Source organism: Bombina bombina, chromosome 3 (genome assembly GCF_027579735.1).
Source record: "Bombina bombina isolate aBomBom1 chromosome 3, aBomBom1.pri, whole genome shotgun sequence".
Classification (NCBI taxonomy): Eukaryota; Metazoa; Chordata; class Amphibia; order Anura; family Bombinatoridae; genus Bombina; species Bombina bombina.
The window spans coordinates 8900907-8926965 of NC_069501.1; the positions used below are offsets into that span (position 1 = coordinate 8900907).

At 44.4% G+C, this 26059-nt stretch overlaps 1 protein-coding gene across 1 annotated transcript in view; it reads left to right on the top strand.

Annotated features, from left to right (window-relative positions):
• The window catches only part of TRAPPC10 (trafficking protein particle complex subunit 10), an 837250-nt gene that overhangs the window by 660838 nt on the left and 150353 nt on the right, over positions 1 to 26059 (top strand). The window contains exon 15 of the mRNA XM_053705118.1: positions 4801 to 4944. Within this exon, the coding sequence (XP_053561093.1) occupies positions 4801 to 4944 (144 nt within the window). The remainder of the gene's footprint in view (positions 1 to 4800; positions 4945 to 26059) is intronic.

The window sequence follows — 26059 nt, forward strand, 5'->3', positions numbered from 1 at the left end:
CGCTATAGGTAGCTGTATATGTGTGATACTGTCTGTAGCTTTACCTGTGTGATACTGTGTGTGACCCTATAGGAAGCTGTATATGTGTGATACTGTCTGTAGCTTTACCTGTGTGATACTGTGTGTGACACTATAGGAAGCTGTATATGTGTGATACTGTCTGTAGCTTTACCTGTGTGACACTGTGTGTGACACTATAGGTAGCTGTATATGTGTGATACTGTCTGTAGCTTTACCTGTGTGATACTGTGTGTGACACTATAGGTAGCTGTATATGTGTGATACTGTCTGTAGCTTTACCTGTGTGATACTGTGTGTGACACTATAGGAAGCTGTATATGTGTGATACTGTCTGTAGCTTTACCTGTGTGACTCTGTGTGTGACACTATAGGAAGCTGTATATGTGTGATACTGTCTGTAGCTTTACCTGTGTGACTCTTTGTGTGACACTATAGGAAGCTGTATATGTGTGATACTGTCTGTAGCTTTACCTGTGTGATACTGTGTGTGACGCTATAGGTAGCTGTATATGTGTGATACTGTCTGTAGCTTTACCTGTGTGACTCTGTGTGAGACGCTATAGGTAGCTGTATATGTGTGATACTGTCTGTAGCTTTACCTGTGTGATACTGTGTGTGACACTATAGGAAGCTGTATATGTGTGATACTGTCTGTAGCTTTATCTGTGTGATACTGTGTGTGACACTATAGGAAGCTGTATATGTGTGATACTGTCTGTAGCTTTACCTGTGTGATACTGTGTGTGACACTATAGGTAGCTGTATATGTGTGATACTGTCTGTAGCTTTACCTGTGTGATACTGTGTGTGACCCTATAGGAAGCTGTATATGTGTGATACTGTCTGTAGCTTTACCTGTGTGATACTGTGTGTGACACTATAGGTAGCTGTATATGTGTGATACTGTCTGTAGCTTTACCTGTGTAACTCTGTGTGTGACGCTATAGGTAGCTGTATATGTGTGATACTGTCTGTAGCTTTACCTGTGTGATACTGTGTGTGACCCTATAGGAAGCTGTATATGTGTGATACTGTCTGTAGCTTTACCTGTGTGATACTGTGTGTGACACTATAGGAAGCTGTATATGTGTGATACTGTCTGTAGCTTTACCTGTGTGACACTGTGTGTGACACTATAGGTAGCTGTATATGTGTGATACTGTCTGTAGCTTTACCTGTGTGATACTGTGTGTGACACTATAGGTAGCTGTATATGTGTGATACTGTCTGTAGCTTTACCTGTGTGACGCTGTGTGTGACACTATAGGAAGCTGTATATGTGTGATACTGTCTGTAGCTTTACCTGTGTGACGCTGTGTGTGACACTATAGGAAGCTGTATATGTGTGATACTGTCTGTAGCTTTACCTGTGTGACACTGTGTGTGACACTATAGGTAGCTGTATATGTGTGATACTGTCTGTAGCTTTACCTGTGTGATACTGTGTGTGACACTATAGGTAGCTGTATATGTGTGATACTGTCTGTAGCTTTACCTGTGTGATACTGTGTGTGACACTATAGGAAGCTGTATATGTGTGATACTGTCTGTAGCTTTACCTGTGTGACTCTGTGTGTGACACTATAGGAAGCTGTATATGTGTGATACTGTCTGTAGCTTTACCTGTGTGACTCTGTGTGTGACACTATAGGAAGCTGTATATGTGTGATACTGTCTGTAGCTTTACCTGTGTGATACTGTGTGTGACGCTATAGGTAGCTGTATATGTGTGATACTGTCTGTAGCTTTACCTGTGTGACTCTGTGTGAGACGCTATAGGTAGCTGTATATGTGTGATACTGTCTGTAGCTTTACCTGTGTGATACTGTGTGTGACACTATAGGAAGCTGTATATGTGTGATACTGTCTGTAGCTTTATCTGTGTGATACTGTGTGTGACACTATAGGAAGCTGTATATGTGTGATACTGTCTGTAGCTTTACCTGTGTGATACTCTGTGTGACGCTATAGGTAGCTGTATATGTGTGATACTGTCTGTAGCTTTACCTGTGTGATACTGTGTGTGACACTATAGGAAGCTGTATATGTGTGATACTGTCTGTAGCTTTACCTGTGTGATACTGTGTGTGACACTATAGGTAGCTGTATATGTGTGATACTGTCTGTAGCTTTACCTGTGTGACGTGTGTGACACTATAGGAAGCTGTATATGTGTGATACTGTCTGTAGCTTTACCTGTGTGATACTGTGTGTGACCCTATAGGAAGCTGTATATGTGTGATACTGTCTGTAGCTTTACCTGTGTGATACTGTGTGTGACACTATAGGTAGCTGTATATGTGTGATACTGTCTGTAGCTTTACCTGTGTGATACTGTGTGTGACACTATAGGTAGCTGTATATGTGTGATACTGTCTGTAGCTTTACCTGTGTGACTCTGTGTGAGACGCTATAGGTAGCTGTATATGTGTGATACTGTCTGTAGCTTTATCTGTGTGATACTGTGTGTGACACTATAGGAAGCTGTATATGTGTGATACTGTCTGTAGCTTTACCTGTGTGATACTCTGTGTGACGCTATAGGTAGCTGTATATGTGTGATACTGTCTGTAGCTTTACCTGTGTGATACTGTGTGTGACACTATAGGAAGCTGTATATGTGTGATACTGTCTGTAGCTTTACCTGTGTGATACTGTGTGTGACACTATAGGTAGCTGTATATGTGTGATACTGTCTGTAGCTTTACCTGTGTGACGTATGTGACACTATAGGAAGCTGTATATGTGTGATACTGTCTGTAGCTTTACCTGTGTGATACTGTGTGTGACACTATAGGTAGCTGTATATGTGTGATACTGTCTGTAGCTTTACCTGTGAGATGCTGTGTGTGACACTATAGGAAGCTGTATATGTGTGATACTGTCTGTAGCTTTACCTGTGTGACGCTGTGTGTGACACTATAGGTAGCTGTATATGTGTGATATTGTCTGTGTCTTTATCTGTGTGTGACACTATAGGAAGCTGTATATGTGTGATACTGTCTGTAGCTTTACCTGTGTGATACTGTGTGTGACACTATAGGAAGCTGTATATGTGTGATACTGTCTGTAGCTTTATCTGTGTGATACTGTGTGTGACACTATAGGAAGCTGTATATGTGTGATACTGTCTGTAGCTTTACCTGTGTGACACTGTGTGTGACACTATAGGAAGCTGTATATGTGTGATACTGTCTGTAGCTTTACCTGTGTGATGCTGTGTGTGACACTATAGAAAGCTGTATATGTGTGATACTGTCTGTGACTTTGCCTATGTGACACTATGAGTAACGCTATAGGATCGCAAGGACGTTCTCTGTATGTGGAGGCGAGAGCGTTCTCTGTAGTGGGAGGCTAGGGTGTTCTCTGTTGGGGGAGGCGAGGGCGATCTCTGTTGGGGGAGGCGAGGGCGATCTCTGTAGGGGGAGGCGAGGGCGTTCTCTGTAGGGGGAGGCGAGGGCGTTCTCTGTAGGGGGAGGCGAGAGCGTTTTCTGTAGGGGGAGGCGAGAGCGTTCTCTGTAGGGGAGACAAGAGCGTTCTCTGTAGGGGGAGGCGAGGGCGTTCTTTGTAGGGGGAGGCGAAAGCGTTCTCTGTAGGGGGAGGCGAGGGCGTTTTCTGTATGTGGAGGCGAAAGCGTTCTCTGTAGGGGGAGGCGAGGGCGATCTCTGTAGGGGGAGGCGAGGGCGTTCTCTGTAATGGGAGGCAAGGGCGTTCTCTGTAGGGGGAGGCGAGGGCGTTCTCTGTAGGGGGAGGCGAGGGCGTTCTCTGTAGGGGGAGGCGAGGGCGTTCTCTGTAGGGGGAGGCGAGGGCGTTCTCTGTAGGGGGAGGCGAGAGAGTTCTCTGTAGGGGGAGGCAAGGGCATTCTCTGTAATGGGAGGCGAGGGCGTTCTCTGTAGGGGGAGGCGAGGGCATTCTCTGTAATGGGAGGCGAGGGCATTCTCTGTAATGGTAGGCGAGGGCATTCTCTGTAATGGGAGGCGAGGGCGTTCTCTGTAGGGGGAGGCGAGAGCGTTCTCTGTGGGGGGAGGCGAGGGCATTCTCTGTAATGGGAGGCGAGGGCGTTCTCTGTAGGGGGAGGTGAGAGCGTTTTCTGTATGTGGAGGCGAGAGCGTTCTCTGTAGGGGGAGGCGAGGGCGTTCTCTGTTGGGGGAGGCGAGGGCGATCTCTGTAGGGGGAGGCGAGGGCGATCTCTGTAGGGGGAGGCGAGGGCGATCTCTGTAGGGGGAGGCGAGGGCATTCTCTGTAATGGGAGGCGAGGGCATTCTCTGTAGGGGGAGGCGAGGGCGTTCTCTGTAGGGGGAGGCGAGAGAGTTCTCTGTAGGGGGAGGCAAGGGCGTTCTCTGTAATGGGAGGCGAGGGCGTTCTCTGTAGGGGGAGGCGAGGGCGTTCTCTGTAGGGGGAGGCGAGGGCATTCTCTGTAATGGGAGGCGAGGGCGTTCTCTGTAGGGGGAGGCGAGAGCGTTCTCTGTGGGGGGAGGCGAGGGCATTCTCTGTGGGGGGAGGCGAGGGCGTTCTCTGTAGGGGGAGGCGAGAGCGTTCTCTGTGGGGGGAGGCGAGGGCATTCTCTAATGGGAGGCGAGGGCGTTCTCTGTAGGGGGAGGTGAGAGCGTTTTCTGTAGGTGGTGGCGAGGGCGTTCTCTGTAGGGGGAGGTGAGGGCGTTCTCTGTAGGGGGAGGCGAGGGCATTCTCTGTAGGGGGAGAAGTTCCTAGTGTACAGCAAGTGGTACAAATAAAGGACGGGATTGTAATGGCTCATCACTTTAAACCTGAAGTCTTTGATCTCGCTCCTTCCTTTTCCCTTTAAGGAAATACATCCAGGTCCGCGTAGAGAACTCGTGTGTATTTCATTTCCAATTGTCTGACAGCTGCCTCAGCTCCTCCAGAGACATCCAGCTCAGAGCTCTGCACCCAGCAGACAAACAGGTAAAGTGCCTGACTTGTAGCCACCTAGTAATAGCGACTCATTTACTACTGGCAATAAAAGTGTCTTATTAAATGCCAACAGCAACATAGCAGTTGAAACCCTGTGCAAAGGTGTGCAGGATGCGCAGTAATGTAGCAACTTCAGTGATAAGAAAGGGAGGCAGAAAACGTACAGATGCCCCAGTGATAAGACAGGCAAGCAGCAGACGTAGTGATATAGCTGCCCCAATGATAAGACAGGCAAGCAGCAGACGTACTGATATAGCTGCCCCAGTGATAAGACAGGCAAGCAGCATACGTACTGATATAGCTGCCCCAGTGATAAGACAGGCAAGCAGCAGACGCACTGATATAGCTGCCCCAGTGATAAGACAGGCAAGCAGCAGACGTACTGATATAGCTGCCCCAGTGATAAGACAGGCAAGCAGCAGACGTACTGATATAGCTGCCCCAGTGATAAGACAGGCAAGCAGCAGAAGTACTGATATAGCTGCCCCAGTGATAAGACAGGCAAGCAGCAGACGTACTGATATAGCTGCCCCAGTGATAAGACAGGCAAGCAGCAGACATACTGATATAGCTGCCCCAGTGATAAGACAGGCAAGCAGCATGTTACTATACCATGTAAAATATATATAAATAATACATATAAATTGAAATAAAATAAATGTCCCAAAAAATGTCAATGGGTATTGATTGGTAATAAACCAAAATGTGAATGTTCAAATGACTTAGCTTGTATTGCTACGTCAATGTAGCTTGGTAAACCCTAAGGGGGTCAGAGTACTCCCTCAGGTTTGATCAAATGATGGCTCGCGGCTTCTTCAATACTTTTGCTGGTGTCCCAAAAGAACAAAATCTGTAGAAATATAGAATGAGAAAGAAGGCGCCACCATAGTGTACGATCAATGGATACAGACAAGCTTCAGAAGCGCATGAAAAACTGGTACTTACAAGCTCCCTGACACTTGAGAAGTGTCACAAACGCCTTCTGGAACTTTATGAGTCGTCCAGCTAACTCCCACTGCCGTCCGTATTGACCCGTTCTTTGGGGTATTCAAATGAATGCCGGATAACTTGCTCTCCCGGTTACAGTCTGCTTAAACAGGCTTCAATCTTTAGTTGGAGGTAGCCTTTCAAACTTTGTCCTTTAGAGATAATTCCTCTCAGTCTCTCAGGAGAGTCATGGCAGTGGGAGTTAGCTGGACGACTCATAAAGTTCCAGAAGGCGTTTGTGACACTTCTCAAGTGTCAGGGAGCTTGTAAGTACCAGTTTTTCATGCGCTTCTGAAGCTTGTCTGTATCCATTGATCGTACACTATGGTGGCGCCTTCTTTCTCATTCTATATTTCTATAGACATACTGATATAGCTGCCCCAGTGATAAGACAGGCAAGCAGCAGACATACTGATATAGCTGCCCCAGTGATAAGACAGGCAAGCAGCAGACATACTGATATAGCTGCCCCAGTGATAAGACAGGCAAGCAGCAGACGTACTGATATAGCTGCCCCAGTGATAAGACAGGGAAGCAGCAGACGTACTGATATAGCTGCCCCAGTGATAAGACAGGCAAGCAGCAGACACACTGATATAGCTGCCCCAGTGATAAGACAGGCAAGCAGCAGACGTACGGATATAGCTGCCCCAGTGATAAGACAGGCAAGCAGCAGACGTACTGATATAGCTGCCCCAGTGATAAGACAGCCAAGCAGCAGACATACTGATATAGCTGCCCCAGTGATAAGACAGGCAAGCAGCAGACATACTGATATAGCTGCCCCAGTGATAAGACAGGCAAGCAGCAGACATACTGATATAGCTGCCCCAGTGATAAGACAGGCAAGCAGCAGACGTACTGATATAGCTGCCCCAGTGATAAGACAGGGAAGCAGCAGACGTACTGATATAGCTGCCCCAGTGATAAGACAGGCAAGCAGCAGACACACTGATATAGCTGCCCCAGTGATAAGACAGGCAAGCAGCAGACGTACGGATATAGCTGCCCCAGTGATAAGACAGGCAAGCAGCAGACGTACTGATATAGCTGCCCCAGTGATAAAACAGGCAAGCAGCAGACGTACTGATATAGCTGCCCCAGTGATAAGACAGGCAAGCAGCAGACGTAGTGATATAGCTGCCCCAGTGATAAAACAGGCAAGCAGCAGACGTACTTATATAGCTGCCCCAGTGATAAGACAGGCAAGCAGCAGACGTAGTGATATAGCTGCCCCAGTGATAAAACAGGCAAGCAGCAGACGTACTGATATAGCTGCCCCAGTGATAAGACAGGCAAGCAACAGACGCACTGATATAGCTGCCCCAGTGATAAGACAGGCAAGCAGCAGACATACTGATATAGCTGCCCCAGTGATAAGACAGGCAAGCAGCAGACGTACTGATATAGCTGCCCCAGTGATAAGACAGGCAAGCAGCAGACGTACTGATATAGCTGCCCTAGTGATAAGACAGGCAAGCAGCAGACGTACTGATATAGCTGCCCCAGTGATAAGACAGGCAAGCAGCAGACGTACTGATATAGCTGCCCCAGTGATAAGACAGCCAAGCAGCAGACATACTGATATAGCTGCCCCAGGGATAAGACAGGCAAGCAGCAGACGTACTGATATAGCTGCCCCAGTGATAAGACAGGCAAGCAGCAGAAGCACTGATATAGCTGCCCCAGTGATAAGACAGGCAAGCAGCAGAAGTACTGATATAGCTGCCCCAGTGATAAAACAGGCAAGCAGCAGACGCACTGATATAGCTGCCCCAGTGATAAGACAGGCAAGCAGCAGACGCACTGATATAGCTGCCCCAGTGATAAGACAGGCAAGCAGCAGACGTACTGATATAGCTGCCCCAGTGATAAGACAGGCAAGCAGCAGACGTACTGATATAGCTGCCCCAGTGATAAGACAGGCAAGCAGCAGACGTAGTGATATAGCTGCCCCAGTGATAAGACAGGGAAGCAGCAGACGTACTGATATAGCTGCCATAGTGATAAGACAGGGAAGTAGGAAGAGTGTTAATTTCTTTCCAATGGAATGGAGAGTCCACAACTTTATTCCAATTTCTAGTGGGAATTCAACTCCTGGCCACCAGAACGATGCAAAGAACACCCCAGCTAAGCTTTAAGTATCCCTCCAACTTCCCACTATCCCCCAGTCATTCTTTGCCTTTGTACACCATGGAGGTGTGCGAAGATGACGTCTGAAGATAATTAATTCTTTAATGGGTAGTTTCCCTGCAATCAAGGATTGGGGCTATGCTGTGTCCATGTAATCCTCTTTAGTAAGAGTTATGGTTGCTATTAGCTGTTGGAGGTCGATAGTCCTTGTTTCTCCTCCAACAAATGATGCTAACCCCTACATAGAAAACCAGGATGTGTTACTCTGTTTTTCTTCATAAATTGAGAGTCCACAGCTGCATTCATTACTTTTGGGAAATAAGAACCTGGTCACCAGGAGGAGGCAAAGACACCCCAGCCAAAGGCTTAAATACTCCTCCCACTTCCCTCATCCCCCATTCATTCTTTGCCTTTTGTCCCAGGATGTTGGCAGAGAAGTGTTGGAAGTTTGTTTGTCACTTATGGAGGGTAGTACTCTTCGACATTAGACTGGAGTTTTAAGTAGTCCTGTCATTCTCTCAGTGAGGGCCTGGATGAAAGTTAGAGTCCGGAGATGCAGGGAGAGTCTTTTTGCGAAACCATCCCGACTCATTTTAACAGCTCCACAAGCAATCGGCGTTGTCGAACTTCGCTTCGCTGCCTGCTTTCTTCTTTCAAGTCCATGGCGGAGGTTCTTCTACTATTCGTCACACTTGAAGGGCGGTGTTCCTGTTCCATGGCGTAGATTCAGGGAAGATTGTTTCATTTTACTTCATCAGAATGTTCTGTAATTCATTTGTTTCCTGTAAGGTGCTTTCTTGCGGGACTTATAAAAAAAATATAGGGTCTCAGTGAGTCTCCTTTGGTGTCTTGGAATCAAGGGTTAATATCTCCTGAGGGGGATTATTGAACAGGGTTTTTTTTAATCATGTTTGTTATGTGATTCAATCTGCTTATGTGTAGTGTTAACTGGGCTCCTGGCTTGGAACTCAAAGGCCTTTGGAAGTGACTCAACCTTATGGTTGGGCGTGCTTTTTTTGGACTGTACGGTTCACCTTGTGACTGGGCGTGTTTACGATCTGGTCTTCCATTTCCACATTCCTGACCGTGTGGCGTTGGAAAAATTCTGGTTTGCCAGTGCCTGGTTCATAGGAGGTGGTGAGTGCCCCAGCCATTGTGGGTGTCAGGTGCCATTTAAATTTTGTTTTCTTATTGTCCATATTATTATATTCTCTATCCAGTTATGGAGGATTCTGATGCCGAGACTGTTCAAATTTCAGATTCTTCGACTTGTGAAGATTGCGAATTGGCCCCGTTGACACATGTCAATCAGTTATGTTCTGTATGCCGTATTAGAGCGTCTTGATCCTCGGACTCAGGGAATCAAGGGACCGCTGAGCCATCCGCCTCTGGGGGTTCTGTCCTCCGCGAGGCGAGTTCCCTACCACTCCCTACTTCTACACATGCGGGTGACCCAGATTATATTTATCCCTCCTTGCAGGGCGGCTTGTTACCCCTGGAGGTCGCAGCACGTTTTCGCTTTCATATATTTTTGCCGATTATGCGTCTGCAAAGTCCAAACGTTTATTTGCATTTGTGTTCGTACCCTATTGTTCCGTGTCTCCCGGCCTTGGGTGGGCCTATGCAGTTCCCTGCAGGTGTAGTTGTCCCTGAGTGTTGTGCCTTTCATTACAGAATTGTACGCCTTCGCATTTTACTCCGACACATTTTTGAGTTATTAGAGGACCCTATCCCTAATGGATAAGGAAATCCGCAGTATTCTACTTCGAATAGCTCACCTCATTAGACATGAGGGGATAACGTAATCTCCTGATTGTCGGTTTGAGATCCTTCCCAGTTTGTTGTAAGATCAGGGTTCCGTTTGGCTGGTCCTACGGGTATGTCTGTTCTTCTTGGGCGTTAACCTACGGGTTACCTTATATTTTCTTTTATCCGGTTAGGATGTCTTTTATTTTTGATTATATGTTTCCTTCGGGAACTTTCTCAGGGATCGATCTTCGCTGTTTGCTTCTGCGGAAGTTTGTTACGGGACACGTTAGTCCTATGTTTGTCTGTTATCTCTTCCCCTCTGAGGTAGGATTTAGGCCGCTTGACAGTTATGGCCCTGTCTGCAGGCTGGTCCTGCTCGGGTTCAGTTTTTCTGTCTCGTGGCTTGTTCAGACACGTGGCGCCTGTTCTTCCTGGCTGGGCCGGTTGAGGCGCAGAGTGCTCACTTTATTATTTGTGTTTTCTTGTTTTTATTTTACAAGTTTCAGCTAAGCATTCTAAAGTCCGCAAGGCAGGAAGGATGTTTCACTATTTATTTAGCATTCAAGCTGGTTGACTGGGTCAGTGGAGTTCCGCTGCGTCACTCTCTTAATTCCGATACTCTCGGGACTTGGAGTGTTCTTCCTCACATGGGAGGATTTGGGGCTTAGCGCCTCCTTACTGCTGTTTTGGGCGGTTTGGCCTTTCTGAGGCTCTGGGAAATTGTCCTTTTGGACTTGTTCCTTCCATGGTCCTTTTGGGGCCTGGTTTTCCCTTCGGGAGATGGTTTGTTCCTTTTTGAGGACATTGGGGTCTCATTTGGGCTCTGCTTAGGGTTCTTCCCCGGATCTGGGGATGATCCGCATCCTTTTTTTCATTTGATCCTCTGACTCGTATTGGAGGTGATGTGGAGACTAGCCTTGCTTGAGTGACTTTGTTCTCAAGGTATCCCTTTACTTTGGACATCTTGTGGCGGTTCAAATGCCTATGGGCTCCAGTGTCTTGGTTCGAGATGCCTTAGCTCCTTTGGAGTGTTGGACTTCGGCAAGGAGTGGTCTCTTCCTTGGGTCGAGACTTGCAAGGTGTTCTCATTATCCAGGTTATTTTGGATATTGCATTGATATCTCCCTGTGGGTCTGTTTTTTATATCAGACGGGATGTTTGAGTTTCTGGGATATTGTTTGTTTTTAAACAATTGGGTGCTCGGACCTGTCATTGCCCCAGTTCGTCCGGTTGCTGAGGCTTTCGCTCAGCGTTTGCCCTTGTGGTTCCCGTTGCGGGTTGTTACCGGACTTTGCAGACTTTAGGGCGGGTTCAGGGTTCTCCACTTTCAGGGAACTTGGGCTATTACCTTTGGTCTGGCTAGTTGACCTGGTCATGGTTGGCCAGGTTTTCTGAGTGCCGATGCTCATGGGGCTTGCCTTATGCTTCTTCAACGGTTTCCCTTAGACAGTTTGCTGAAGTAACCTGATGGCTTTGTGGTTCTGCAGGTGAAGGGTTTGCAGGATATCTGCTGCAGCTATTGCACCTTGTCAGTGTGCTAGCAGGCTATTTTCTAAGGGAATTCTTTTCAAGTTCATCTGCGTTGGAGATTGATCTCTTGTTCAGCTTGTGTCTTGTGGGCAGGTGCTCTGTATTTAATGGCCCCTTTTTCTTAGGGGGGCTTGTTCTCCTCCTTACGGAGGTGTGGTCCTTGTCTTAGGGCTTCTCCTGCATTCAGGAGGTGGAACAGTATTTAACCTTTGTTGAAGGGAGACATGATCTCTGGGTTGTTCTGTTCTATCTGGAGTCTTACTGGCTCTGCGTTGAGACTATGTTTTTTGCCTTTTTTTGCTATATTTGGGTCTTCAGCCTTGTCGACTGTCTCTAAGGAGTTTCGGGGCACCCGAGCTCTGTTGGAATGGCTGGGGCCATTGTTCCGCTCTTTTGGGAGCTGGTGTTGGTGTTCTTTTGTTCCCCTGTTTTCAGACCTTAGGCTGGCCCGGCTGGGAGTAGGTTCTGAGATTGTTGGTCATCTTCGGGGGTGCAGTGGGCCTCGTTGAGGTTCTGTGCTTCTCCCTTTTTGAGACCTATGTGTCGGTCTGGTGGCTTGGATTGGCCGCTTTTTACTTCTCAGCAAGTATTTCTTTCTGTGTCATCCTGATGATGACTGCGTGTTCTTGACTCAGGTGTTTACCTCGTCTGGGTCTGCTACACGTATTATGTGTTAACACAAACTGTGAAAAAAATCACAAGAGGGCGCTCTATCTTAACAAACAGAACAAGTATTTCACAGTGTACAACAGACATATTAGATAATATGTGATGTGTATAATGGATGATAGATTCTCATTAAATATATAGTAACATAACGAAATCTATAATCTGATAACCATTCTTTGTAAAAACAAGTTCATATGGTGAGCGGTATGCTCAGAATCCCCACACCAGGATTTCAACAAATCTCTGACAGGCAGCACTCTCCTTTCCTCCTTCACAGGTGAACTCTTCTGAAATGATTCCAAACGCAGAGAGGTGCCAACATGTGTGTATCAGTATTATACAACCAGCATACACATGGATTATTCTAAGCACAGGGTACTCACAATTTTGCCAAGCACACCAATGTGCTTGTGGAAGCAGGCTGGTTATAACAGCTAACCAGCTGGCTGTCCCCGGTCTCTCATTTCGAATCTCACCGATCTATCCGTCTGGTAGTGACAAACTCACAACAAGGAGGATGTAAGGCAACGATGTTTAAAAAAATTTGATATTTTATTGCAAATCCACTGCAAGTAAAGACCTTAAAAACATTCCTCTTAGGCGAGCATATGATATAATGTTGTTCTTTTGTTTTGCTACGCGTTTCTCGGCTCTAAGGCCGTTTCATCAGGCATAATTTACAATCATATTAAACCGGCTTATATTGCCGCTCACTACCAAACAAAATGTTAATCCCTCCCCTACAGGGTGTGTGCTCTGTGGCCAATCACTATCCACCTCATCATAGGTGTATAGTTCCTTACATGTTACCGTTCATTATCCTACCACTGTTAACTCTTCACCTACTGGGAGTGAGTTTTAAAAAACTCGCTATCTCTCTAGTGACAGAAACATACATATTTCCAAACCAATATGCCCCATTGTCCTCTCATAGAATTATTAACATAAATAAATGGACTTTTGCTTGAATGTCATGATTTAAACCATTCCGGACTTGATATCCATGATTTGTTAGCGTGATATTGATTTAAATAGTAATGGTATTAAAACATTTATGAACATTTATGAAAAATCTTTGCTTATACTTTCAAATGCAAAACCATTACTATGTATATATTAGAACCGTTCGCTATCATCCTAGTGACGTGTGCATATACCATTCCATATTAGTATATCCTATTATCATCTCATGTTAGTATAGATGTGTTTATATCCGTTAGAAAGCTTGTACTTAACTGTCGTAATCTGACCATCACAAAATGTAATACCCATAACTTATTAGCGTGATACTAATGTTGGTGATAATAATCTAAACAATTGTACTGTGATAACATTGATATGTGCATCAGAAGTCCTTGCTAATCATTTCAAATGCAAAGGCTGCTATATATAGGTGTTAGCTATATACCTAACACATCTTATAACTACACCAAAATAATGTGCTAGTTAATAGTGTTAACTTAATGTTCAAAATGCCAATTCATATAACTGCATGATATGTGCTGAGATAAGTAAAGATAATAATGTAAATATTAATTAAGTCTCACACTACTGGGGAAATATTCCAAATTGGGGAGTATTTAACCTGTGGTTCTTCCTTTGTGATTTATGTCCTATCTTGTAAGTGTGGACTCCAATATTTGGGGCGCACAATACGCAATATACCAACCAGATGGAGTGAACATTTTCGTAACATTAGAAACAAATCACTTAAACATAGTGTGTCTAGACACCATATTCATGAACACAATGGAGAGAATTGTTCCTTTAGAATTACTCCATTAGAAAATATTCCTGGGTCCAATAAATATAATAGATTCATTAAGTTACGACAAAGAGAGAACCAAATTTATAAATCCAAAAAGTCTCTCTTTGTCGTAACTTAATGAATCTATTATATTTATTGGACCCAGGAATATTTTCTAATGGAGTAATTCTAAAGGAACAATTCTCTCCATTGTGTTCATGAATATGGTGTCTAGACACACTATGTTTAAGTGATTTGTTTCTAATGTTACGAAAATGTTTACTCCATCTGGTTCGTATATTGCGTATTGTGCGCACCAAATATTGGAGTCCACACTTACAAGATAGGACATAAATCACAAAGGAAGAACCACATGTTAAATACTCCCCAATTTGGAATATTTCCCCAGTAGTGTGAGACTTAATTAATATTTACATTATTATCTTTACTTATCTCAGCACATATCATGCAGTTATATGAATTGGCATTTTGAACATTAAGTTAACACTATTAACTAGCACATTATTTTGGTGTAGTTATAAGATGTGTTAGGTATATAGCTAACACCTATATATAGCAGCCTTTGCATTTGAAATGATTAGCAAGGACTTCTGATGCACATATCAATGTTATCACAGTACAATTGTTTAGATTATTATCACCAACATTAGTATCACGCTAATAAGTTATGGGTATTACATTTTGTGATGGTCAGATTACGACAGTTAAGTACAAGCTTTCTAACGGATATAAACACATCTATACTAACATGAGATAATAATAGGATATACTAATATGGAATGGTATATGCACACGTCACTAGGATGATAGCGAACGGTTCTAATATATACATAGTAATGGTTTTGCATTTGAAAGTATAAGCAAATATTTTTTATAAATGTTTTAATACCATTACTATTTAAATCAATATCACACTAACAAATCATGGCTATCACGTCCGGGATGGTTTAAATCATGACATTCAAGCAAAAGTCCATTTATTTATGGTAATAATTCTATGAGAGGACAATGGGGCATATTGGTTTGGAAATATGTATGTTTCTGTCACTAGAGAGAGAGCGAGTTTTTTAAAACTCACTCCCAGTAGGTGAAGAGTTAACAGTGGTAGGATAATGAACGGTAACATGTCAGGAAATATAGACCTATGATGAGGTGGATAGTGATTGGCCACAGAGCACCCTGTAGGGGAGGGATTAACATTTTGTTTGGTAGTGAGCGGCAATATAAATCGGTTTAATATGATTGTAAATTATGCCTGATGAAACGGCCTTAGAGCCGAGAAACGCGTAGCAAAACAAAAGAACAACATTATATCATATGCTCGCCTAAGAGGAATGTTTTTAAGGTCTTTGTTTGCAGTGGATTTGCAATAAAATATCACGTTTTTTTTAAACATCGTTGCCTTACATCCTCCTTGTTGTGAGTTTGTCACTACCAGACGGATAGATCGGTGAGATTCGAATTGAGAGACCGGAGACAGCCAGCTGGTTAGCTGTTATAACCAGCCTGCTTCCACAAGCACATTGGTGTGCTCGGCAAAATTGTGAGTACCCTGTGCTTAGAATAATCCATGTGTATGCTGGTTGTATAATACTGATACACACATGTTGGCGCCTCTCTGTGTTTGGAATCATTTCAGAAACATATTATGTGTTGTCTTTTTCGGTGCTTTTGCACGATGTTGAGAGGAAAGTTTTCTCTGTTCTGATGCCCGGTCCTGATCCTTGTGTTTTTTGTTTGGTCTGGGCATTGCCTCCCCTTGTTTGTCAGGGCCCATTTGGGTCTTTGTGAGCTGGGCTCGCTCTGGGAGTTCTTTCTTTTATGGAATTTCGGTTTCCCTTTGGTTCTCCTTGCCTTATCCCTTTGGGAGTTTTGGGCTGGTGTTCTCTTCGCTAGTGAAGGGGGTGTGGTTGGGGTCCGACTGCTGGGCGACGGTGTCTCCTGGAGCACTGTTGGCTCAGTTGAGTTTGATTTTGCGGTCTCTAGCTAGGCTTCCGGGCTATCTGCGGGTCAGTGTTCTTGGGGCCTTTTTTCTTTTCAATGTTTCTCGGCTTCAGACGAAGCGGGGTTTTGTTGGGTAGTGGTTTCTGGCCTGGTGCCTTCAGAATGGGCCGCCTTTTGTACCCTCCCGTCTTGGTATTCAGTGTCCTCTATAGCTTGGGTATTGTTTTCCCAAAAGTAATAAATGCAGCTGTGGACTCTTTCCATTTATGAAGAAAAACTTAAATTATGCTTACTTGATAATTTTATTTTCTTCAGATGGAAAGAGTCCACAGCTCCCCACCCGTATTTTTTATGTGGGACGTCTGTATTTTTTTTCTTCTGGCACCTTTTCACCCTTATATTTCTTTACTGTTCCTTGTTCCTCGGCAGAATGACTGGGGGATGAGGGGAGTGGGGGAGGTATTTAAGCCTTTGGCTGGGGTGTCTTTGCCTCTTCCTGGTGGCCAGGTTCTTATTTCCCAAAAGTAATGAATGCAGCTGTGGACTCTTTCCATCTGAAGAAAAGAAAATGATCAGGTAAGCATAATTTAAGTTTTATCCTTTCTCTCCAGGTCCCTGTCAGGAGTCATCTGGATCTGTCAGACCTGTGAGCCTGCAGCTGAATCTCCACAGGTAAGTGCTTTTCCTTTCTAGTTGAGAAGGTCCTGGTATTTTAAGGGTTAATATCCCTCCCTCCTGGTTTTAATGGAGATTGGGGACATTATATATATATATCCTTTTATTTGGGGTATTATTAGCTGGGCAGTGTATGCAGGGTATTGTACTGCTATAGAGGAGTATTGTGTCTTTAAGTTTTGTTTAAACTTTATTGCGGTCTTAAGGCTGTCAGTGGAAAGGTTTTTGAGGGGCCATATCTTTATTTGGTGGAGCTATGAGAAGGCTGTCTGTGGACAGGAATGTTTTGTTCACTTTGAGTGTCTCTTACTTTCTAGGGCTAGTACTCGCATGCCCTTTTTCTTCAGCTGCATTCATTTTGTGAATTCAGAGCCTGGCCACCAGGAGGAGGCAAAGACACCCCAGCCAAAGGCTTAAATACCTCCCCCACTTCCCTCATCCCCCAGTCATTCTTTGCCTTTCGTATCAGGAGGTTGGCAGAGAAGTGTTAGAAGATTGAAGATAGTCTCTCATGGAGGGTAGTACTCTACGAAATGGGACTGGAGTTTTAAGTAATCCTGTCAGCTTCTCAGTGAGAGCATGGGTGAAAGTTAGAGTCCGGTGATGCAGGGAGAGTCTTTCTGCGAAACCATCCCGACTCTCATTAACAGCTCCTTTGGCAATCAGCGTTGACCAGTTTCGCTGACTGCCTTTATTCACTCAAGTCCATGCCAGAAGCGAGGCTACTATCTGTCACACTTGAAGGGCTGTGTTCCTGTTCCACGGCATAGATTCCGGTAAGATCATTTTATTTTATTTCAATATATGACTGTAATGTTAAACGGAAGAAGTCAGGGTCCCAGTGGGACTTCTTTATCTTATGGAATCGAGGGTTAATATCTCATAAGGGGGTTTATTGAACAGGGGAGACTGTAATCATGTTTGTTATGTGATTATGTCTGCTATTGTGCAGTGATACTTGGGCTCATGGCTTTTCTGACATAATGGCCTTACTTCATCTTTTTGCGCAGTCCTAGGAACTGGCATGTTTTCTCTTGCAAGGTGTATCCAGTCCACGGATTCATCCTTTACTTGTGGGATATTCTCATTCCCTACAGGAAGTGGCAAAGAGAGCACACAGCAGAGCTGTCCATATAGCCCCCCCTCTAGCTCCACCCCCCAGTCATTCTCTTTTCCGGCTCTAAGCACTAGGGTCTCTCTCGGGAGTGTAAAGTGAATGTGGTGTTAGAATTGTAGTTTTATTATCTTCAATCAAAAGTTTGTTATTTTAAATGGTACCGGTTTGTACTATTTACTCTCTAGCAGAAAAGTGATGAAGATTTCTGCTGAGAGGAAAATGATTTTAGCATGTTGTAACTAAAATCCACTGCTGTTCCCACACAGGACTGAGGAGTACCAGAAAACTTCAGTTGGGGGGAACAGTTTGCAGGGGAACTGCATTAAGGTATGTTCAGTCATTTATTTCTAGACAAGACTGAGATAATGCTAGAAGAGACTGACAATATCCCCATGAGGGGAGGGTAAGCTATGTTCACAGACTTAGTAAGGAATTGAATGCTTACATAATAGGGCTAATATACTGGTTGACACTTATTCAGGGCAATCGATTGGCTAAGGAAAAATCGTTTTGCAAGACACTTTGAAAGCCCTTTTGGGTTCGTTCTGGGGTTATTACCCACATGGCTGTTTTTTAGTAACTTAGGAGTGATTTACTAGGCCTCACAGCTCCGGAGTAGAGTGGGAGGGGCCTAATTTCGCGCCTCAGATGCGCACTTAGAATTGCAGAGAAGTTCATGCTGCTTCACATGGAGGGCCCTGCTGATGTTTGAGGGCCTAAAAGAAGCTATATTCCCCCAAATCTGATCCCTAAGGGCAGGTAGGGCCACAGCAAGGCTGTGGCAAGGTGCTGTAGTAATTTAACTGGGTGTTGGCTTTAGGCTGCTCCGGTTTGGGCATTAAGGGGTTAATCGTTTTGAAACTTGTGGTGCAATCTTATTAAGGCTTTAGCTACATACTGTGAAAATTTCAGAAAGATTGCTGCATTTTTCACTGTTTTGTAAAATTGTGTGCTCTTTTTATCTCTTAAAGGCACAGTAACGTTTTTTCCAAATTGTGTTTTTTATTTGATTAAAGTGATTTCCAAGCCTGTTTGTGTACTCTACTAGTCTGTTAAACATGTCTGACACTAAGGAAAATCCTTGTTCAATGTGTTTAGAAGCCATGGTGGAACCCCCTCTTAGAATGTGTCCCACTTGTACTGATATGTCTATACACTTTAAAGATCATATTGTTGCACTTAAGAATGTGGCCCAAGATGATTCTCAGAATGAAGGTAACGAGGGTAGCCCGTCTGCCTCTCCCCAAGTGTCACAACCAGTTACGCCCGCGCAAGCGACGCCTAGTACCTCTAGTGCGTCTAACCCTTTTACATTACAAGACTTAGCAGCAGTCATGGATAATTCTCTTACAGCCTTCTTATCTAAACTGCCCGTGTTACTTGCAAAGCGTGATAGCTTCGTTTTAAGAACAGATTATGAGCATTCTGACGCTTTGGTAGCCGTATCCGATATACCCTCACAACGCTCTGAAGTGGGAGCGAGGGATTTGGTGTCTGAGGGAGAAGTCTCTGATTCAGGAACGGTTCCTCCTCAGACAGATTCAGATACATTGGCTTTTAAATTTAAACTAAAACACCTCCGTGTTTTGCTTAGGGAGGTATTAGCTACTCTGGATGACTGCAACCCTTTGGTGATCCCAGAGAAATTGTGTAAAATGGACAAGTACCTAGAGGTCCCTGTTAACACGGATGCGTTTCCGGTCCCTAAGAAGATTGCGGATATCGTTACTAGGGAGTGGGATAGGCCAGGTGTCCCTTTTGTCCCCCCTCCTGTTTTTAAGAAAATGTTCCACATATCTGACCCCATGCGGGACTCGTGGCAGACGGTCCCTAAGGTGGAGGGGGCTGTTTCTACACTAGCTAAACGCACAACCATACTAATTGAAGACAGTTGTGCTTTTAAAGACCCTATGGATAAAAAATTAGAGGGTTTACTTAAGAAAATTTTTGTTCAACAAGGTTTTCTTCTCCAACCTATTGCCTTCATTATTCCTGTAACTACTGCAGCTGCTTTCTGGTTTGAGGCGCTGGAAGATTCGCTCCAGACGGAGACCTCATATGAGGAAATTATGGATAGAATTAAGGCTCTAAAGCTAGCTAATTCTTTTATCACTGACGCCGCTTTCCAAATAGCTAAGTTAGCGGCGAAAAATTCAGGTTTCGCCATTTTGGCGCTATGGCTAAAGTCCTGGTCGGCCGATGTGTCGTCTAAATCCAAGCTTTTGAACATTCCTTTCAAAGGGAAGACCCTCTTCGGGCCTGAATTGAAAGAGATTATTTCAGATATCACCGGGGGAAAAGGCCATGCTCTCCCTCAGGACAAAGCCTTTAAGACAAAGAACAAAGCTAATTTTCGTTCCTTTCGCAATTTCAGGAACGGCCCCGCTTCATCCTCTCCGGCTGCAAAGCAAGAGGGTAACGCTTCACAGCCCAAGGCAACCTGGAAACCTTACCAGGGCTGGAATAAGGGTAAACAGGCCAAAAAGCCTGCAGCTGCCACCAAGACAGCATGAAGGGGTAGCCCCCGATCCGGGACCGGATCTAGTAGGGGGCAGACTCTCTCTCTTCGCTCAGGCCTGGGCAAGAGATGTACACGATCCTTGGGCATTAGAGATTGTAGCCCAGGGATACCTTCTAGAATTCAAGGACTCTCCTCCAAGGGGAAGGTTCCACATTTCTCGTCTGTCTACAGATCAGACAAAGAAAGAGGCGTTTTTACGCTGTGTAGAAGATCTACATACAATGGGAGTGATCCACCCAGTTCCAATTGCAGAACAAGGACTGGGGTTTTACTCAAACCTGTTTGTGGTTCCCAAAAAAGAAGGAACTTTCAGACCAATCCTGGATCTCAAAATTCTAAACAAATTCCTCAGAGTCCCATCATTCAAGATGGAGACCATTCGGACAATCTTACCAATGATCCAGGAGGGTTAATATATGACTACCGTGGATCTAAAGGATGCATATCTGCACATTCCTATCCACAAATATCATCACCAGTTTCTCAGGTTCGCCTTTCTGGACAAGCATTTTCAGTTTGTGGCTCTTCCTTTCGGGTTGGCCACTGCTCCCAGAATTTTCACAAAGGTGCTAGGGTCCCTCCTGGCGGTTCTAAGACCTAGGGGCATAGCAGTGGCGCCTTACCTAGATGACATCTTAATTCAGGCGTCGACTTTCCAAAGAACCAAGTCTAACACGGAGATTGTATTGGCCTTTCTGAGGTCTCACGGGTGGAAGGTGAACATCAAAAAGAGTTCTCTCTCCCCCCTCACAAGAGTTACATTCCTAGGAACCCTGATAGACTCGGTAGAAATGAAAATATTTCTGACGGAGGTCAGAAAGCTAAAACTCTTAACTACTTGCCGAGCTCTTTATTCCATTCCTCAAATTCAGTTGGACCAGGAGACCAGAGATTCTCTTCTCTGGTGGTTGTCTCAGGATCACCTGTCTCAGGGAATATGTTTCCGCAGGCCAGAGTGGATCATTGTAACGACCGACGAAAGCTCAGGGCTTATGGTCTCGGGAAGAAACTCTTCTCCCGATAAACATTCTGGAACTGAGGGCGATATTCAACGCTCTTCAGGCATGGCCTCATCTAGCTGCGGCCAAATTCATCAGATTTCAGTCGGACAACATCACACTGTAGCTTACGTCAATCATCAGGGGGGAACAAAGAGTTCCCTAGCGATGACGGAAGTAACCAAAATAATCAGGTGGGCGGAGGATCACTCCTGCCATCTCTTTTAGCAATTCACATCCCAGGAGTAGACAACTGGGAGGCGGATTTTCTAAGTCGTCAGACTTTTCACCCGGGGGAGTGGGAACTCCATCCGGAGGTATTTGCTCAGCTATGGGGCACTCCAGAGTTGGATCTAATGGCGTCCCGTCAGAACACCAAACTTCCTCTCTACGGGTCCAGGTCCCGGGATCCCAAGGCGGTATTGATAGATGCTCTATGCTTACCTGATAAATTACTTTCTCTTGCGGTGTATCCAGTCCACGGCCCGCCCTGGCATTTAAGTCAGGTAAAAAATTTTTGTTTAAACTACAGTCACCACTGCACCCTATGGTTTCTCCTTTTTCTTCCTAACCTTTGGTCGAATGATTGGGGGGTGGAGCTAGAGGGGGAGCTATATGGACAGCTCTGCTGTGTGCTCTCTTTGCCACTTCCTGTAGGGAATGAGAATATCCCACAAGTAAAGGATGAATCCGTGGACTGGATACACCGCAAGAGAAAGTAATTTATCAGGTAAGCATAAATTCTGTTTTTTTGGCTTACATGATGCACTTTGTGAACGGGTGTGGTCACGTTGTATTCCATTTCCGCACATTAACCGAGTGGGGATGGAGAGAGTCTGTTCATTAGTTGTCTGTTTCACAGGAGGTGGTGAGTTCCCTCAGCCATTGGAGATGTAAGGTGCCGTTAGTGTTTGTCCATAACTGCAATCTCCAAGTTATGGAGGATTCTGATTTTTTGGAGACGGATATCTCTGATTCGAAAAACACGTCTTGCGAAGAGTATGAAATAGCCAGGGTTATCCATGCCCATCAGTTATGTTCCGATTGCCGTTCTAGGGTACTCTCTTCACTAATATCAGGGAATTTAGAGTGCGTTGAGCCATCCGCCCCTGACGATTCCATGTCCCGGGAGGCGCGTGCCCCAGAACTTTATTTTGCTATCGATGCAGGTGTCTATATGGCCATTACTCCTTCTCCGGAAGGCGGCTTGATTCCTCTAGAAGTTGCAGCATGGTTCCGCTTGGCCATATCTATGGTGCTGGCACATTTATATCTCCCTAATAAGGTATTTTTAAGATACTGTCCATGTTCTGTTAAATGGGGTTCGTCGGGCGTGGGATCGCCTGAGTCAGTTAGACCTTCTGGGGAAGCGATGGCCTCTTAGGCTTCAGGGACCCACCCTCGGGCCGGGGTAGCCCATCGACCCGGCTGGGGATCATTTTGCCTTCCGTTATAGACTGGCACATCTTCGTGTTTTGTTAAGGCATGTTTTGGCGGTGCTGGAGGATTCCAGCCCGGCGGTCTTCTGTGCCGGACAGCAAACTGGATTAGACGTGTGGGGATGATGCAATTTCCTTATCGTCTCTGTTTTTCTTTCTTTTAGTATCTGTTCCAGTTCTGAGCTTGGGCCTCTAATCGACTGGTCCGGTTGGCGTGCCGTTTTTCTTGGGCGTTCACCCTCGGGTGCTGCCTTCATTTTATTTAATCCGGTTAGGATATATTTAATTTGTTTTAAGAAGCTCAGTTCTGCTATAATTTTCCAGTTTGGGAATATTCTTTCTTTCATGTAATTGGCAAGAGTCCATAAGCTAGTGACGTATGGGATATACAATCCTACCAGGAGGGGCAAAGTTTCCCAAACCTCAAAATGCCTATAAATACACCCCTCACCACACTCACAATTCAGTTTTACAAACTTTGCCTCCTATGGAGGTGGTGAAGTAAGTGCTTGATTTTCTTCGTTGATATGCGCTTCTCAGCATTTTGAAGCCAGATTCCTCTCAGAGTACAGTGAATGTCAGAGGGATGTGAAGGGAGTATCACCTATTGATTCTATGGTTTTCCTCATGGAATTTTTTTTCAAAGGTTCTCTGTTATCGGTCGTAGAGATTCATCTCTTACCTCCCTTTTCAGATCGACGATATACTCTCATATTCCATTACCTCTACTGATAACTGTTTCAGTACTGGTTTGGCTATCTGCTATATGTGGATGGGTGTCTTTCGGTAAGTATGTTTCCATTACTTAAGACACTCTCAGCTATGGTTTGGCACTTTATGTATTAATATAAAGTTTTAAATATATGTATGGTACGTATATTTGCCATGAGTCAGGTTTATGTATATTTCCTTTTGCAGACTATCAGTTTCAAAATTGGGAAACATATTTAGGAAGTTATTTTTTCTTACCTGGCGTATAGTCTTTTCTTCAAATTGACTGCTTTTTCATTAATTTTCAAGGGCAAAATTAGGCTTGCGAGGTCGCAAAATGCTGATATTTATTGCGTCCTCCTTGGCGCAAAATTTTTTTTGGCGCAAAGGTAAGTTTGGTGACGAAATTAGTCATTTCCGGCGTCTTAGTTGACGCCAGGTTTCTTTGCACAAGGTTGCATCTGCCATGACGCGAGTTGCGTCATTTCCGGATGTTGTTAGCGCCAAAAAATTCATTTTGCGTTGCGCATCATACTTTGTGCCAAATAATTTGAATCATTTAAACCCCACTTCCTATATGCCTCTTGCCTCTTTTTTTGCTCAGAGGGCTATGCTGTTTGCATTTTTTTCCCATTCCTGAAACTGTCATATAAGGAAATGGATAATTTCTCTTGTTAAGTGTATTCAGTCCACGGGTCATCCATTACTTATGGGATATATTCCCTTCCCAACAGGAAGTTGCAAGAGGATCACCCAAAGCAGAGCTGCTATATAGCTCCTCCCCTCACATGTCATATCCAGTCATTCTCTTGCAACCCTCAACTAGATAGGAGGTCGTGAGAGGACTGTGGTGTTTTATACTTAGTTTATTTCTTCAATCAAAAGTTTGTTATTTTTAAATGGCACCGGAGTGTGCTGTTTTTTTCTCAGGCAGTATTTGGAAGAAGAATCTGCCTGCGTTTTCTATGATCTTAGCAGAAGTAACTAAGATCCACTGGCTGTTCTCGCACATTCTGAGGAGTGGGGTAACTTCAGAAAGGGAATAGCGTGCGGGGTCTCCTGCAAATAAGGTATGTGCAGTAAAATATTTTTCTAAGGAATGGAATTGACTAAGAAAATACTGCTGATACCGATGTAATGTAAGTAAAGCCTTAAATGCAGTGAAAGCGACTGGTATCAGGCTGATTAATGTATATACAGTAAAGTAATTTTTTAAGGAATGGAATTTGACTAAGAAAATGCTACTAATACTGAAGTAATGTTATAAGCCTTAAATGCAGTAGAAGGACTGGTATCAGGCTTATCAATAGAGATACATGCTCTTTAAAAAAGGATGTTTAAAACGTTTGCTGGCATGTTTAATCGTTTTTGTGAGGTACATTGGTGATAAAACTTATTGGGGCATAACATTTTTCCACATGGCTGACTTATATTTCTGCATAGAAACAGTTAACTGAAGCTCCCAAATGAGTGGGAGGGGCCTATTTTAGCGCTTTTTTGCGCAGTAAAAATTCAGTCTCAGTCTTCCTGCATGACCCAGGACGTCTCTAGAGAGCTCAAGGGACTTCAAAAGTCATTTTGATGGAGGTAATCAGTCACAGCAGACCTGTGACAGTGTGTTTGACTGTGTTAAAAAACGTTTTTTTCTCTATTGCTTATCCGTTTTGGGTATTAAGGGGTTAATCATCCATTTGCAAGTGGGTGCAATGCTCTGCTAACTTAATACATTTACTGTGAAAATTTGGTTGCTATAACTGATTTGGTTCATTGTTATTTCAACTGTGACAGTTTTTTTGTGCTTCTTAAAGGCGCAGTAGCGTTTTCTATATTGCTTGTAAATTTATTTAAAGTGTTTTCCAAGTCTGCTAGTCTTATTGCTAGTCTGTTTAAACATGTCTGACACAGATGAATCTGTTTGTTCACTATGTTTGAAGGCCAGTGTGGAGCCCCATAGAAATATGTGTACTAAATGTATTGATTTCACTTTAAATAATAAAGGTCAGTCTTTATCTGTAAAGGAATTATCACCAGACAACGAGGGGGAAGTTATGCCGACTAACTCTCCTCACGTGTCAGTACCTTCGCCTCCCGCTCAGGAGGCGCGTGATATTGTGGCGCCAAGTACATCAGAGACGCCCATACAAATCACTTTACAAGACATGGCTACTATTATGAATAATACCCTGACAGAAGTATTATCTAAATTGCCAGAATTAAGAGGCAAGCGCGATTGCTCTGGGATAAGGACAGAGCGCGCTGGTGCTGTGAGAGCCATGTCCGATACTGCGTCACAGTTTGCAGAACATGAGGACGGAGAGCTTCATTCTGTGGGTGACGGATCTGATCCAGGGAAACCGGATTCAGAGATCTCTAATTTTAAATTTAAGCTTGAGAACCTCCGTGTATTGCTAGGGGAGGTTTTAGCGGCTCTGAATGACTGTAACACAGTTGCAATTCCAGAGAAATTATGTAGGCTGGATAGATACTATGCGGTACCGGTGTGTACTGACGTTTTTCCTATACCTAAAAGGCTTACAGAAATTATTAGCAAGGAGTGGGATAGACCCGGTGTGCCCTTTTCCCCACCTCCTATATTTAGGAAAATGTTTCCAATAGACGCCACTACACGGGACTTATGGCAGACGGTCCCTAAGGTGGAGGGAGCAGTTTCTACTTTAGCTAAGCGTACCACTATCCCGGTGGAGGATAGTTGTGCTTTTTCGGATCCAATGGATAAAAAATTAGAAGGTTACCTTAAGAAAATGTTTGTTCAACAAGGTTTTATCTTACAGCCCCTTGCATGCATTGCGCCTGTCACTGCTGCTGCGGCATTCTGGTTTGAGTCTCTAGAAGAGGCCATTCACA